The sequence below is a fragment of the Morchella importuna genome (genome assembly GCF_003444635.1).
Source record: "Morchella importuna strain M04M26 chromosome Unknown Morimp01GS078, whole genome shotgun sequence".
NCBI lineage: Eukaryota > Fungi > Ascomycota > Pezizomycetes > Pezizales > Morchellaceae > Morchella > Morchella importuna.
Window position 1 is genome coordinate 28,027 of NW_025763474.1, and position 17,473 is coordinate 45,499.

At 44.7% G+C, this 17,473-nt stretch overlaps 2 protein-coding genes across 2 annotated transcripts; both read left to right on the forward strand.

The window, feature by feature from the left end:
- Positions 1-1,504: 1,504 nt before the first annotated feature.
- Positions 1,505-4,312, forward strand: LAJ45_11623 (uncharacterized protein; the record flags this gene model as incomplete). Its single annotated transcript, XM_046121105.1, has 8 exons — positions 1,505-1,784; positions 1,844-2,160; positions 2,241-2,320; positions 2,588-2,828; positions 2,963-3,280; positions 3,339-3,431; positions 3,498-3,716; positions 3,803-4,312. 8 exons carry the CDS (start codon positions 1,505-1,507, stop codon positions 4,310-4,312), a joined length of 2,058 nt encoding a protein of 685 aa, XP_045965703.1.
- Positions 4,313-15,507: 11,195 nt separating this feature from the next.
- On the forward strand, positions 15,508-16,255 carry LAJ45_11624 (uncharacterized protein; the record flags this gene model as incomplete). Its single annotated transcript, XM_046121106.1, has 3 exons — positions 15,508-15,781; positions 15,848-15,880; positions 15,951-16,255. The coding sequence occupies 3 exons, from the start codon at positions 15,508-15,510 to the stop codon at positions 16,253-16,255; spliced, it is 612 nt and encodes a 203-aa protein (XP_045965704.1).
- Positions 16,256-17,473: the final 1,218 nt, after the last annotated feature.

Sequence of the window (17,473 nt, forward strand, 5' to 3'; positions counted from 1 at the left end):
AGATGGAGAATTTTGGGGTGTATAAAGGAGTCAAGGAAGATTGATGTGGGTAGGGTCGGTGATTGAAAATGAAGTGACAAGTTGTGTGGGTACTATGTAATCGGCGACCGCTGAAATCTCAATCACAGATTATCACTCGCACAAACCGCCCGCGAAAAAAGGTTTGCCCTAGCTTTTCATTGCTGTAATTGTGTCTTCGTCGTAGCACGCGCTCTATAGAATCACAATCTTTGTCAAATATAGGGGAATCATAGCATCTCTAGAGCTACCTATAGCTAATTCCAATCCATTAAGAGATCCTTCCACGTGATTGCTTGGCAGGCAATGATGGCCTTGTTTTATGGTAGCCAGGACAGTTTGTAATATCGCCAGCTAGTTTCTGGAGGTTTCCATCTGTCTGCATTTAATCCTATTTGAATCAATGTTTCGCGCATCTCGATATGCTACGGCGTTATTGTCTTTCACCGGCCAAAAGGTTAGTACGACAATTTAAGGGATACTAGTCGACTACGTATATTGGACCAGGTGTCTCGCGGCCTACAGAGTCTCTCTGAGGGGCGAGTCATCCCATACCCCGTGCTACCCCGGGCCTAGGAATCTAGTACAAACCAAGCTTACCGCTAAATACACCAAGTGATAACACATGACTTGGCTTAGATCTGCGTCCTGGGCTGAATGGCAACTCGCATATGGGAAGCATGAAGATTGAATATAGACACTAGCACTAGTATCGTGGCCCATGTGCCGACCGAATTTGGGCTTTTGCCTGATTCAAAGTCAGAACTGTTTACTTAAAATCCGAAGTGGCTCAAGCTTTGCACTACATCTCACCAGCTCCGAGCTGGTAATGGTGTGTTAGTACAAGAAACTATTTAGGGGAATGTGGTGAGGGGGGGGGGGGGGGGGGGGAGATAATAGGATGTATATACCATGATAAGGGAATCACTTGATCCCTCTTTAACCCTGTCTAGCCCCTAGCTTGGTTAAATACTGGCAGGCTTAAAAAGAAAAATTTGGGGTGACTTTGTTAACAGATCTTGTTGCCTCTAGCTCTCCTATCAAATGATACATCTCCCATACAAACTTATTTCTCTATACATGATCCCTTAAGCGGTCAGGTACTTGTACTGACCCCCTATCCTCCGGAATTAGCAAAGGTGGTACCAGCAAGGGTTAGGGTTAAGCCGTGCATATAATTTGAGAAGGGGTAAAATTTGAAGGGGTCAATAATTTTTATATATTGCATATATACATGTATATTAGTAGAAGACGGGCAATCCAACCATTTTATCCATAGAAACAAACCTATATAATTATAATCCGCAGTATTCCATTCATTTTCCAAAATGAGCCCTGAGACATCTGAATCATTGGTTGGCCTAGCTCGGCCACGATAGGGGCGGTAGGACAGGTTGCTGCCAGCTTTGAAATTTACCCTCCCGCTCACTCTGAATACATACTACATACCAAGTAAGCACAATATCACCATAAGTACATACAAACAATGTCTACGCCCTCCACGATTTTTTCCTGGATCACCGACAACCTGAACCATCCAAGTTCACCAACTGCATGCAAGCTTCGATTCATCGACTATATTGAGCGGCAAAGACCTAGCCTTCGCAAGTTCTATAATGACGATGCACTTGACGAACCGGCTGGCCGCGCCTCTAGGATGATCTGCGCCCTGTGCGTCAAAGGATGTGGGTTGGAAACGGCGTTGCGGCTGTCGCTTCTTGCGTTATATGACCTGAAGCTGCTGATTGGTTGGTATCAGGAAAAAGGTAATATATCCCACCTTTGCTCGGCCCCACCGTGTGATGTATCGCTAACCTTTGCATAGCGGGTCCCGGCATTGGGGGGTCAATGTTTCCTGACTATGACTCTCTATATATTAAGTTCATTATCGAGAGCGTGTCAGAGGTCTACGACAACGTCAGCCTAAAGGGAGTTTCCTCAGTCCAATTTGTTGGTCATCCACAGGAATATAAGAATGTAACAGGGGGCGAGATACTTGATCTGCTTAGGGACGTAAACTCAAAGATTATTGGACCTATTCAGGGTGCGGGTGAGAAGTTAGTAGAAGCAGTGGGACTGGATAGGGGGAGTTTACGTTTGGTCGATAGGCCATTACTCATGCTCGTACTGTGTCGTACGGAAGTAAGTGCCTCCTATGGGATATTGTTTACAGCCCGCAGTGCTCTTTATGGGGCGCTAATATAATCGAACCATAAAACCAGATCGAAGACGAGGAAGATAAGGCCTTCCATTGGCCGCGTATCAGAAGCGCCCTGCGAGTACAGAAACGAGGTGGTGGTCGGTATCTCTTCTCAACACATCCTCATATATATAATACAACTGCTACAATTATTTCTATAATGCTTAATCATCGAACGTCTTCTGATCAAGAAATAAAAATTCTCAAGTACAGAGGTTACAATAAGTCTTCCAAGTGTGCCCAACTTGGAGGCTAGGAGTCTACGAACATTCTGTGACGAGTCAGAGGGGAGTTGTCAGATTGCCCTCTGTACGTAAATCTAGCCGATAGCTTAGTCTCTCCACGAATCTAACTCCCCAGGTGGGCTAGGAAGGTTTTTATCTCAGCGGCAGAGGTGGGAAGAGGTATGATAAAGCTATTCTCCGGGAAATCATGGACTTATGTACCGCGATGCTCTCAGATACCGTATCTACTTCTCGGATATCTCCCGGTGCCTCATTTATTCGCAGACTTTGACATTTCGCTTCTCGAGGAGTATCTCGAAGTCCGTAAATTCCTAGGCCTGGGAGGCGATGAAATGGAGATAGACAATCCATCTACTGCTGAAACTGTTAGTACCAAAGGAACCTCTCCAAACCAAGTAATGATGCCCGCCATTCGCTGTCGCCGTGAAGTACTGTTATGGGGGTTGATATAACGTAGTTAGCTATAAATGATGCGCAAAAACTGAACATGATGACGCAGAGCGAAGTCTTAGCACTATCATCATCAAAGGCAATAGAAGAGAATAATACCTTATTTGTTTGCGATGTAGACGCAGTCGTCCAGCCCCCACCGGCTGACCACGAAGCCTCTTGTCTCCGCCGCCCCGGTGGTGCTTCACCGTTGACCCAGCACGACATTTTCATGTTGGAAACAATATTCGATGATAATACTTCATCAGTTTTACATCGGCCGCGAGAAAACCTTCATCTGCACAGGGCTTGCGAGGCCTCAGTCAACAGGCGGTGGTTCGATAAGACAGATATCGGGAGTGGTGCTTTTGGCACCGTTAAGTTACAGGTTCTTTCTCTGGTATTATCTTCTTGTTCTTGTTCAAGCATTGATTTTATTAATTCAGGTCAGCTCTGACGGGCACACACGTGCGGTGAAACGTATTCACAGACCAGATCCCAAAGAGAGGGAGGTGAAGGCCCTGGCCAAGGTTGCCGATGTATGCTCCAGCTCCGACGAGTTTAAGATAACAAGACGGATGCTTATATAAATGATTGTAATATAGAGGGACGATCTATTTGTGAGATTTCTCGGTTGGTACAAGGATAAGCATTCCTGCCTTTACATCACAATGGAATATCTCGAGAACGGAGATCTTAGTGTATACCTCAAAACGCAGGGCCGCCTTCCTGAAGGGACGATTCTTAACATCATCACACAGGTACTTCATGGGCTTGTAGTTCTACATGAGCGCAATATCTGTCACAGGGACCTAAAACCCCAGGTAAGCTGACGCCTTCGATCATTCTTGCCTACACCCATTAAACTCTACTCTGGTTTACTGAAGATGGCTAATATAGATGAACCTAGAACATACTTATCGCTTCGCCTCGCCCACTCCGAGTTAAGATTGCGGACTTTGGCACGTCGAAGTACATCAAGGAAACAGAAGTCAGAACAAGGGTTGGGACGGTGGAATATACAGCGCCTGAAGTCCTGGGCCTGTGGACGTCAAAAACCAGGAGGAACCATTTTCCGTACGCCTTGGATATATGGTCAATGGGATGTATCTTTTACGAGATGATTACTTCTAAAAGACCATTTACCTTGGTTCATTTGACCTCCACTGCGATATCGACCTTAATTGCGGAGGCTGAGACAGCGCTCGAAACAGGTGTAGAGGCTGGAGAGGAGATGGACATGCAACTCTTTCTGAAGTTTTGTTCAGGTGCTATGCCTCTTCCGTTGGAGGAATTCGAACGTCTTGGTGCGAGTAAGGAAGCGGGGTTATTTGTAAAGGCTGTTTTACAAGCAGACCCGTCGATGAGACCTTCAGCCTTGGAATGTCTGGAGGAGGCTAAACGTATGATTGATATATAAAAGAACTTGTCGGCGCTGGAAACCGTATGGGAGATCTAGATATTTGAGGTTTCTGGAACCACGATAACATGTTTAGTATCCAACTCAAGCTCAGAACCGTACATGTCGGAAATATTTGTATCTTTTAATCTGTTTTTTTTATATAACTTTTCATAAAGATGTAGAGTCCTTGTATACCTTGACCGAAGCCTGTGCTGGATCTATCTCGCACTCCGTATTTGGCGAGATATATTCTTCTATCCACCGGTGGTAGCAGCAAACATATCCACAGATGATTGAGATAGGAGATAGAATATATTGCTCTCTAATGAGCCTGTAAAAGAACCAGCAAAGTCGTGGACAAATGCATCGTGGTAGAGGTGTATCGGGAGAGTCGTTTCTCGATATATCGTTTCTTGGACGTAAACCAAAATTGGCCAAGGTCGACTACCTCCATAACATTTGGTTCTTATCCAAACACCATGAAACTTTCAGGGTAGAAAGTGACACTATAGAAGAATATATATGTTGAGTTATAACTCCATTTATAAAATATGTGGAAAGTTACGTGGCTAATTTGAATTTAAAACTTTTGGGAATATTTGGCTGAGTTTTGCCATGACCATCAAATAACTGGGGGTTTGTTGGACTGGTTCTGTCAGGGTAATTGGGGGAGGGGGGGGGGGACAGACAACTTAGTAGCAATACAACAGCTTTTCGAATGTACCCAGGGGTGCCAGAAAGTGATGCAACGATTCAATTTACTACTCACGATTTCAACCACATGCAACCCAACTTTAACTTTAACGAAGCAGCGATATCTAATAAGTATATAATTATAACCTGCATATGCAATGTGCTTTTATTGTCTTCTGATTGGTTCATTGAGAGATGTTTTTGTTTCACTTGAAACATGTTGTGTTGGATATTAACATAGGGTATTGTGCTGAGTGGTGTTAGAGTGTTAATAGGGTTGCTACTGGTTCTGGGAATCGATAGTGGTTCGAGTTTAGCGGTTTGGTAGCTGTTAAAGGGATATACGTGTAGTTTTAACTGGAGAAATTTTCTGACTTATCCGTTGATATATGGGGATAATATATCAGAAAAGTCACATATTGACCAGATCAGATATAGTGATGGACTTTGCCTGCCAGGAGGGGTCGAGGGCCGTGCAGCGGCCTGAGAGCCCCGACTGACAGGCAAATAGACAAATAAGCCGCAAAGCGGCTTGCCTGTATATTGGACTGATTGATATATATATAGTACCGGCCGAAGGCCGGAAACTACTTGTATAATATATAAAGTAAAGAGAGTATGAAGAATCCATCAATCACATCAAAATGAAAGAAATAACATTTAAGGTGGTTGCGAATTCACTAAGACCTCACTCTATATTTCTAAGCTGTTGCATCACTTTTGGGTACCCCTGGGTATGCCTGGTACCTGTTGTTGAGATGGTGTCGTGTTGAAAAGAGTTGATCAATTGATTAAGTAGAGTAATGGTTCGTGATGAAAGAAAGAAAAGAAGAAGGAAAGGGGAAAAAGACAGTGCGTGTGAATACAGGTGAAGAACGGTCACGGAGGGCCCCTTTTGCTAGTTCCTCCACTGGACGCTAATGACCGTCACCCCAACACCTGTTTTTATAACCTCTCAGGTCGGGAACCGCGCCATGACAGATACAGTCTATTTGGGTCGAGGAGAGTTTTTAGGTTGTTTCACGTTACAAGTGTGGGGCAGCAGGTTCTTTTGTGAGCCATTTATAATCGCAGGTTTTATGATTATTTTTATCTCTTCGTCTGGAGTCAGTATCTGGCAGAAGTCTGATTGATGGTGATTTTTTCCCAATTAATTAATATAGACTTTTATCTTACTTCTACTACCCATCCGGGGATCTATTCAGCTTGATTTGGCTGTCGAAACTACCAAGCTGATGATTACCTCATTAATTCTATCCATTTCCAATATAAGTTGAAGCATTGTAAATTTCTCGGAGTTCTATATATATCTAGTTTGTAAGAAAAAACCACCAGCTTTAGGGTACGCAACACTGGAGACAGACGAATCTATTATTCCTAAGTTATATTATCCTTTAGGCCTAGCAGACTGTTTTCTAAATTTCGCGGGCTTACCCCTTAGTCACAAAAAGATAGTCGACATACAATAAATACTGATTACTCCCCAATATGTATCCCGCTAAAGGAGTCAATAAGTGCGGAAATAGAGGAATGGATAGCACTGAGGAGTAGTTTTTCTACTCATTAAGAGCAGACAATCAACTTTCACTCGGTATTAGAGTAAATCATTGTATATCATTCAATCAACATACACCAAGAATAATGAGGATCTGCGACGTCTTGGAAGCTTTCAGGGTGTTGCGGTGGGTGCAGATGTGTGGAGGTGTGTGGAGATAGGTGGGTGGATGTGGATATGGAAGCTGAACCTGTGGTGGTATAATATTCTTCCGGTATTTATTGGGACTCGGTTTCGGGGGGGGGGTGGTGGTGGTACTTTTGACGTGGTGCTGGGGTAGTGTGCACTTACCCATGGTAGCGCGTGGTGGTGGTGGTGGGGATACAGGTACATAACCTAACGGCGCGGGCCGTGTGGGGGAATGTGGGGTGGAGCAGGCAGCGACGGAATACGTTCAAGCGGCATGGTCTCACTCGAGTGGCCCGCGCACTCCAACAACCCCAACAATGAACCCAAAGAAAAATGGGGCTTGAGGTGAGGTATAAAGGCCGTGCGTGCATCATAGAAAATCACTCATTTTTATAACTATTTGCGAGAAGGTAGAGTACCTTTCATTCCCAAACCCCTGAATTGATCCTCTTCGGCACGCCCTTACAGTATGACAGACAAACTTATCCCCTTGCCTCTAAACTATGAGCAAATGATCCAAAGTCTTTTTCATGTCAATGAAAAAATTATTTTAACCAACATTCAATTTCAATTATACTGGCCATTAGTGGATGGATTTTGGTCTCACACCCAGACAGAGAATCACCGGCATGGGAAGTTCATCTCTCGCTACTATATCTGCCGTATATTAAAGTGAAGAGAGTCTTCTAAAGCGAAGGCCAACCCGTAAGATAACCTAACTGGTAAAACCAGGGTTACCTCTTTCCACCCACCCGGTAATTGCAAAATGCGTATCAAGATTTGTGAGTCTGTATAGAATCAACAACCGAAAACGTACTCTGTTATTCGGGTAAAAACAGCTACAGATCACGACCATGGTATTGAAATGTCCTGGAGTAGGAAACACAGTTCTTTTCTACAAAATATATTTTGATATGAGCTAGAGAAGGGATATGCGCCTGGAGAGATTAAGGATAGAATCAAAGGTCAGGGAGAATAGCTGGTTATGCACAACTAGAGGCTGTGGGCGGCGCATATGTCAAACGGAAAGATATTGCAAACGTCACCAGAGAATTCAAAATTTCGGTAACAGATATACGAAAGCTACCATCCACAACAACTTTTTCCGAAGATTGGGTTATGGCGACGTGTTTTTTGCATGATAAGGGATATTTTCACAAGACAATATACGCGCCAAATACAAACTCATACATGAATGCTACACGTGGGCTGGTATTCGCGTGGTTACTCTTCCTGTCGCGATGCGGTTGCTTAACACTTTTCGATTCGACACATAAATTGAATACACATGAGTACAATCTGTTCACCTTTATGTGCCGAGATTCACATGGAATTTGGGTATCTGGCGCGCACTGCTTAGTTGAGAAAGAGAATTCGGACATCCTAGCGGTCGCATTATGCGAGATCTACACTTGGTCGGGTCGTGCCTGGAAGATGCAGTACCCCTTAACAGACAACAGTGCAATCGAACGTCTAGCGGTCAAGAAAGCTTTTGATGAAGAGGGTTTCGTCGAAAATCACCTGCTTTGTACTGTACATTCGGAACGCACCATAGGATGAAGATTCAAATCAGCTTCGGATAAACCCAGCTATGAACATCTAAAGCATGCAATGAAATACTTCACCGAGGCCGAATGCATTGATTTGTGCATGCAAGCGATGAAGGCAGCCACTTCTGCAACTCAACGGTCATATATCAGAGAAAACTGTCTGGAAACCCGAAAACATTGGGCGTTATATGTCAGACAGCATAGCCAGCTTTTGATACAGGTCACGACTACCAATCCCTGTGAGGCGTGGCACAATAGACTAAAGAGTGGAGCCGGAATTCGTGATGGTCATACAGCTATACATGGCTTTTTCGGATGTATCAACAACGTTCATGACTCTGCGCATGATATAGAGAATAATATACGCATTGCGGAAATCGATTCTCGTACCAAAAAGGTTACCCTTACAAAGAAGTATCCACCACTTGCAGAGTTTCCGTTCGCGATTCAAAAGCTTGTTGCGACAGAAGAGAATAAAGTTAATACCAGAATTACTCAAAATCTTATGACACCTACTCGCTCAACGAGTTTTGAGGATGGCTTATTGGAGTGCAATTGTCAGTTTTCGCGTCGCTACCTACTTCTATGCCCGCATATTTTTCATATCAATCGCTGCAGTGAAGAGCCGATTGACAGCGGGAATATGGGGCAAATATTTGAAAAGGTTTGGTCAAAATGGTATGGAAGAGTACGAGTCACGCGAGACTATAAGACAGCGGATGCAGGAGTCTTCAATTGATCCAAACCGAGCCGGTAGAGTATTGAGAATGAGAGAGATCAATGAAAGAATACAGTCCGCTTTCTATCAGTTGGAGGAAATCGATCCAGATCGTACCTCTCACTTTCTCCTTACAATAGAGCAGCATCTTGCATCTTTATCGTTAGAGTCCGGTGCGCTACCGCCTCCTGGCAGTAGTAGTAATAGTAATAAACGGTTTCGGTCTTGGGAGTAGTATATGTCATGTTAACTTAGTTCTTTGCTTTGTATTATTAACGGATTTGTTTTCACTTTACACTTGTACCTTACACGTTGCGCATCTAAATATACGCCGAGAATATCGAAGAAACCCTTTCAAAATGCCCGAAATCGCTCGGGGGGCGAGGAGCCCCCCGGTGCCCCCCTCGGCGGGGAGTGGCCCCGCATCCACCCCCTCTTTCGCCTAGTGGGGGGACCGATTCAGGGGACACCCCTAAAAACCCCGCTGAGCTTCTAAGATCTTGTGGTTGTTGGTTGCCGTGCCCCAGTTCAAGCCACTCGAGTGAGACCATGCTGCCTGAACGTATTCGGCAGCGACGGACCGGGGAATGGGGAATGTGGCAGTTCTTTTACTTTTTTTTTTTTTTATATCAGTGTTTCATTTATTTCTAGGTACAAGAATATCGCATGGAGCCTAAGCTATGGCGTGAACAACACCTATCCCCTATACCGTCCGCCGATCTTCCCGTTATAGTAACTGTGGTATGCTACCAACCGCACGTCCTCTTACAAGGTAGATGACAAGAAAACCCCCCCCTGACCACTACAAGTCGACAAAAGAAAAAGAAAGAATTTGGAGAGTAACAAAGTGGCTAAATGTGGCCGGACTGCCCAGGATCATGATAAATCCGGGTCCGCAGTCGAATGCAGTGTAATATCGACAGAGGAACTCAAGCCCGAAGGGGGCTTGAGCCAGTATCAAGAAAGGGGGTTGGCATTTGGTGAGAGCCTCATAAAAAAAGAGGAGGCCGCAGGGGAGGTGGAGAGAGCGAGTGGTCTCTGCCCAACAGGGGAAACGGCCAGGAGGACCCATTAGATGGGCCCGAAGAAGGAGGCAGTTCCCTCAAGGGAAGAGAGAGGAGGAGAAGAAGTTGGCCTCATAGGCAGAGAGGAGACCGAGTTTGCGAAGGTTTGGGCCATCTCCTGTGAGGAAGAGGCCGAGAATGTAAAATTGGGACCGACTTTGACTAAATGAAGCCAAAGTAAAGTCTGTGGATGTGTGGTGACCCCGCACTTCGTCAAGTCTTGGCGGCGTTGAGAAGGGTGTTGTCAAGGACAAGAGTGATGGGCAGTTCTTTTACTGTACGACACGACATTAAGGCTCCATGATGGAGATCTTGCACTTATCTAGTAACAACGTGTGCCCTGCTGCGTTGGCTAGCTGGCTACTCCTTCAATGGTTTTAATTACGTAATATCAAACGCTCCTGATAAATTTAATATCAGTTGGGTGATCATGATCAATGTCCTGTGAGTAGGAAGAACCGTCCGCGAACGGGACGGAACCTAATCGCATTGCTTCGATCAATGGACGTACTTAACTTAAGATATCTACTCTCTCAATTCATTTCGGGCATGGAAAGTCCAAGTCAACTCTACAGGAAGAGCAGACGCTCTTGGGTGGGCAGAGCTTCGCATAACTATTATCCCCTTATATGTATGTACACTTGGCTGCATGTACTATTGGGGGACATGAATGGGTGGACGTGGGTGCCAAAATGGGCTGTACCCGGGCCCGGCCTCATCTTGCCTCAGAATACTTGTGACACACCTGGATCCACCCGTGGCATTTTAGTTTCCTGAGTAAGCCGTCGTCTTATCGGGGCACAAATCCCACGGATCACTATCAGGTAATATTTGAAGGTTTTAGGGACGCTCAAATTCAAGAATCGAAGAAACACTCAAGCGGGGTATTTGTATGAAGAGACGTAGCTCTTGTAGGTTATAGTGTATTACGTCACATCCCCCAGGTTTATCCAGTGTATATATTAGGTCCTGATTGGACATTGGTCCTCGTTGGTCGTTGATCCTCGTTTGATCTCTTCCTCGGCCTTGGAGCTAGACCTGTCTTGAGCTCCTTATCGAGAGAATTTGAGAATGGCTAGAGTGGTACTGGAGAGACTCCTCCAACTGTGAAACAGAGCTCTACTGTGTCAAATAGATTGTCCGTATAGAGCACCGGTCCACCATTGCGGTACGATAAGGATAGTACATCAAGTTGGGAAACGACACGTGTAGTTGGGCCAGAAATCCGACTTGAATCCCAGTAGGTAGAAGACATGTCACTAATACCCTTAACTTTGGAATGAAACCGCCAATTCATGTTATACCCATGATTGCAGATTGCAAACACTTTATATCCCACAGTGATTGACTTATTAGACATACAGACGGTATTCTTACCTCTTCCGCCGAACTGTATCCTAATTTCGCCTACTGTTAGAGATTTTGATGGAAGGTCGTAACTCTTGCAACTGTAACGCATTTTGATGCTCAACGGCTCAAGTTTCTCCCACTATTTCTCTACTTCAATTCCAGGTGGAGATACATGGAAGTACCGCTTAGTTTGGGGGGGGGGGGGGGGCGATTGTTTGACATCACCTTAGAATCGGTCTCCCAAACTTAGGACATACAATCTAATACCTGAGGCTTTTCTCTGGAGGTCGCCTGGTGACATGTATCGATTGACACCCATGGCGATCAGAAGACCCCAAAACACACCTATCTCCTCATTTGTAGCAGGCTTCCATTTCCTACGAATACCCAAAGTAGCAGAGAACTGCTGCTCTACTTCCCCTATTTTCTGGGCGGCATAGGCATTAGTATTTTAAGCCAGGGATTCATGTACAGCGGCAGGTATCAAGTGCTGGAACAGGGCAATACCTGTTCTCGTAAAACGCCACCAAAATTTGGTGTTTGTACTCTCAGGGTGTTCCATCACTTATTACATGTCGCTGTACATCTGGTGACCAAAAGAGTTCAAAGATATCCAAAGGGTGAGAGATCCGCATTCTATTTTAAATTGGAACTTTCACTGAGTATTGGATATAGAAATATTACCGCTGGTTTATTAATAATGCCTCAGCCTCATGATGATTCCAATATATTGGCTTATCAGGACTCTCTGAATCGGCGTTGTCAATCTCCTCCACGGTAGCGGAAATCACCTGCCTAGCCATAGGCGTATCCTAAACCTCTTCATTCCTGAACCCTTGACTATGTTCTCGGCGGCCACCCCTCTCTCGGCGGCGACCCCTTCTCGTCCGCACCGAAGGTTGTTGCAATTCACCCAACGAGTTCGGACTGGTCGGCGGCATTCTCACCGACTTCACTGCTTTCACTGACTTCACTTTCACTGACTTCGCTGATTTCACGGCTTTCACTGGCTTCAATGTGCGATAGACTGGATTAAGGTACGGCTTTCACTTCACTGCCTTCAGGTTTTGAGCTGAGGTCGAACTGAGACACCTCCTGAGACAGCTTGGCTCTCAGAACGGACCAGGGCGCAACTTTGACAAATTACATCCTACCATGGGATACAATCACTCACGGGTTGAAGGCGGATCCTGTCTGATGGCGGTCAGGGATTTGAGGCCAATAAAAGAGTTAGGTTTTGGACGCCAAGGGCAAATTACTACAAACAGAACCATCAGACAGGATCCGCCGTTAGTATGTGAGCGACTGTGCTTGAAAAGATTAAATGTCGCCATAACCCGATGATTACATGTTACTTATATGTAGTCAAGCAGGTTGGTGATTAATCGCGCGACTTAGTTCCACAAGTCAGCGCCGCAGCGAGACTCCTCATTAATTGAGTACTCTATGTTTCTACCAACTAAACTCAACTAATTAGTATTTGTCGGGTGAGGGGGGTGATTGAGTCAGTATCTATTGTAGGAAAAGACAATGAATAAAGCTATGACTATGCTAGTCATTAATCGAGCCGCTATATTATATAGCAAGCTGGACCAACGATTATACTTTCTTTTCACGACCGGGCGCTAATGGGCAGCTTTTACTCGGTAGTACACCTAAGCATCATACAATGAACCTCACTGTAAAGTCAACTTCTGTGACCCCTCCTATCCTTTTTCATGTGTCTCCGCAGTCTGTAGCTAGATTTTTTGAATATCACCGCACCATCGCGGGCCTAATCGGTTTCCGATTGTGCTCTGACAAACGAAGAGATATACCGAAGAATTCGGTAATTGATAACTGTATACTCAGTAATCCGAAGACCCGAAGGAAATTACTTTTTTTCTTTCCTAGCCCACTTTGATAGATACTACAGTCATTACTTGTTCCACTCGATCTATCTAGCCAACAACAGCCGCGTGGTATCCCTTCCGGGGCTTTGAGTGTGTCAGAGGCGCTGGGGTTGGCGTGTAGAATCAGCTGGTAAAGATCACACCACATCTATGTTGTCAGTCAGGACTTCAAAATCAACCGCAGACGCCACAAAAAAAACACTCTGATCTCGCCGACTCTGAATTCAGAATCACATAGGTGATATATCCATTACAGTTAATGGCTCACATGAAGGGTAATTGCAATAATCAGGGCAGAGCGCATAACGGTAGTACAAGTGGCGGTCGCTTATGGAGGCGACAATCTTCATAGCAAAGGACCTACAATACACTAACTGAGTGATAATGAGGTTCTGGTAAGGTATTATACAGAGGATAATAACTAGTTTCTCTGATTTTGGTTTTATGAGAACTCCAATTGTGGGCTACCCGGTTGATGCCGTCTCAATAGGCGATCACCGCTTAAGATGTATAAAAAACCTTTATTCCTTGAGCTGTCCATGCTGAACCCCTATAACAGAGGAATTAAGTTTGTATGAGTAGTGTGGTCGATGAGCCGGCTCAAGTCGAGCCATAGCTCGAGCCAACTCGACTCGTAGAAGGTTAGGCTCGTGCTCGTGGGAAAAATCTCAAGCTCTCAAGCTTATCTCAAGCTAAATGATGAATGTATTTGTGAAAAATAGTTCCCATTTCTGCTCGATTATAGGTATTCCTGCACATATTAAAAACTCTACCCAAGACTGGACAAAAATAAATAATAAAATATCTACCCAAAAGCTTCCCCACTGGGTCCGAATATCTAACAATAGAAACATACAAATAGCTCAAGCTATCTCAAGTCGAGCCATCAATAGGGCTCGAGCCAACTCGACTCGTGGTCAACCTGGGCTCGTAGAGCTCGAGAGAAAAGCTCAAGGCGAGGACTTGAGATAGCTCGACTCGTCGACCACACTATGTATGAGAGATCTATTATTTGATAAGAGAGATAATGGGATCTGTTAATAAAGCCACACCGAATTTGCTTTTTTTTTGGGGGGGGGGGGGGTCAGCATTTTCACGACAGCTTAAAGGATAACCCGATACCAACCGAAAAGGTTCGCAATACTGCAGCCTTATCTATCACCCACTGTAGAAACCCCGATTAGGATCTTACAATTTTCCAACATCTAATTTAGTCCAGATAAATTCCATTACCCTGTTTTCTGCTCCTTCGAGGATCCTTTTCGGTTGCTGTGGTAGCCATATTTTATGCTTTGGGTTTAGTTGCTACCTGGGTGATTAACCATGTTTCCATGGTTTGCGACCCAATCATAGTAGGGGAAGTAATCAAAGAACCAGTACACTCGTTCACAGGGTGAGGACGAACACTGGGTGTAGACGAACAAGGATTTTTGGACAAATAGAAAGATCACTTGGGCAGCTTGGCTGTTTCTTGTTATATGAGAACCCTAGTTCGTCTTCACCCAGTGTTCGTCCTCACCCTGTGAACGACTGTAACCCACGTGAAGATAAAAAGAGAGTCAAACAACTACTTATTTACGAAAAGAACCAAGTGACGGAAACAGGGATAGCTTGTATGAGAGATCACCGCCACTCGATATAAATTATCTTTGCCCTGAGCAACTGCATTTTCTGATTCCTTTCGTGTTAAAGCTGCTGTAATATACCAATAACGGTGATACAACTCCCCTCATGAATAAACGGAAACTGGTAGAATGAGAAAGTTCTTCAGATCGCCGTTTGAAATCGGTAAACTTAACGAAAACCACTGGCTGCAATTAGAAGCAGAAGCAGAAACTCATTCCCTTCAAAAGGTTCGTTACTGGTGTGGGCTGGAGACTCTTCGGGTCGCGTGCTAGATAATCACTAGTTTTCATGTTGAAATAGTATATGTCATGGGAACCTCCGGTCACACAAATTTCATCAGAACACTTCGGAACATCCGATGTTTCAAGAAGGTCGTTCCTGTCTCATCTATGATAGGCTGCACTTTGGTGCCACAAAAAACGGGGGGTGATAATCGTATGTTCTTGGTTTTTGAATCCAACTGGTTGGATGGCTTCACAAGCCACACTACACCGTCACTTGGGATCATCAAAGGTATTGCAAATATTAGGAGGAGAAGATATAACACGACATAGGTCACTACGGGTATGTAAAGACTTACTCTAGCTGTCAAAAATCTTCAATGAATATATCGATAACTACCAATTCGCGCCCACGATGGAGGAAATCTTATTCTTTATTCTCTTTCTAAGTACCATAGCCGCCCGGGAAACCAGTAAATTTCAGGAGATCCTCTCCATCCACATCTCCGAAACTCCAAGATGCCCAGATTTTTGGGAGCCTGACAGTGATTTTCAGGCATGCTGCTACTGGTGGGATACGATGACAACGGCTTTCGGACCAAGTTCTGTCCCATCGCTGGCTTGTTGCGGTTCTGAGGCCGCATGTACCGGGCCAGCTTCAATAATGTATGACTGGTCCACCGGTCCTGGTAAGTATCCATGGCTCTCTGTTTATATTAGGGGGTTGCTGCTAATACCGCTATCAATATATATAGCTGGATTTGAAACAATAACACCGTCCTCCACACGTACTGTACAGTTCTGTTCTTGTCCTGATATATTACATGAGCCTCAAGCTGACTGTTACATATGTACCAGCAACAAAAACGGCCGCAGCCCCAGGCGCTAGAGTTACTAGCAATAACGCAGCTACTGGTGTCGCCACAGAATATACTAGTCACGGATCCACTGCCAACCTGCCAGGTGCTACTAGTACAACGTCTGTGACTGGTCCGGGCGACGGTCCATCCAGTCGTACGATTGCTATTATTGCATCAGTATGTACTGTTGTCGGGACGGCTGCTGCTGTTGCGACAGCATGGTATGCCCGGAAAGGTTTGAAGGAAAAGTTCAAATCAGTTGGCCGGGGAGCACAGAGAGCATTTGCTTTTAATAATGTTTAGCTTGCGGTCAAGTTGAATCAAGTTCTACGGCAGTTATGGAATGTCGGTTAGTGGGGAGTACACAGCTTGTTGTATGTCTTGGATTTATGGGAAATGCTGCTTGCGGGAATTTTTCTAGTCAGATGTGGCAGGGTTAATACGAGATGCCCTATTTTCTTTAGATGACTAGCATGAATGTGACTACCGGTATATGGAAATATGGGAGTTTAGTGATTGATGGGTAATTATTTGTATTTATGGAGCAAGAAAGCGTATCTTTTGCCTACGTAACCTTTGTCTTTTCTTATCTTGCTTTCTTTTTTTTTGGTTACATTTATATTCGCGTTTCGGGGTTTACTAGTTATGCCGACGCACGATTAATTGTATCCCCCAATGAATCCCTCAGAGTCACCGTTCTTGTCAAAGAGTAGTACTATATATCACCTAGACAAATATATGTGGATACTTCTGAGGAGGTGGCGATTGAGAACGCTCAGCAACTGGGTAACACTTTGATTCATGATGCAAAACGATAATCACTTTAGAGTTCCCGTTGCGCCAGGCGTTCATCCCGAGCCTCATTTTGCTGAAGCAACGCTTTTGAACGTCGCCGAAAGTGAAGTGGCATGTGGACGTCATAAATTGATCATGGGAGATTGTTGTGGAAAGCTAGAGGGTGCATTTCATACAGCCAATCAGCAAAAGTCTTTGTGATTTATTAATGTCAGTGCGCGGTGTGGCGGACCCGAATGTTGATGCTATGAGATTCGAGGGGAACGAACAATATATGATTCGTGATAAAATAAAAGAAGGTAGGTAACTTGATCTTATTCTTCATTGATTCCGGGCACTATTGATCATTGAGAAGTTGTCTCTCGGGATTGTTTAATGGGTCCGCCATGGTTACATATAGAGAAATTTCACTCCGAAATATTGGGAATCACGAACCATTTTGCAGAGTGGCTGTACCTAAGGGTGGGTTGGGGGGTGTTTGACGCAGCACACCTATCGTTTGGTGGTAACTTATCACTTACTCCCGGAAGTGCTCTAGTCTATAGGTACTCTAGATAATCTTACAGTAAGAGGTTATATTACTACCGCTACTGTTATTAACGTCTAGATATGGTAGTGTCGATACTCGCAATGGCTCACCTGGAGGACAGAGAGGAGCCAATCTTGATAACGGATGTTTAGGCCCCGAAGCTCACGTGTCAGTGTCACCTCCTGCCCACGTAGGTT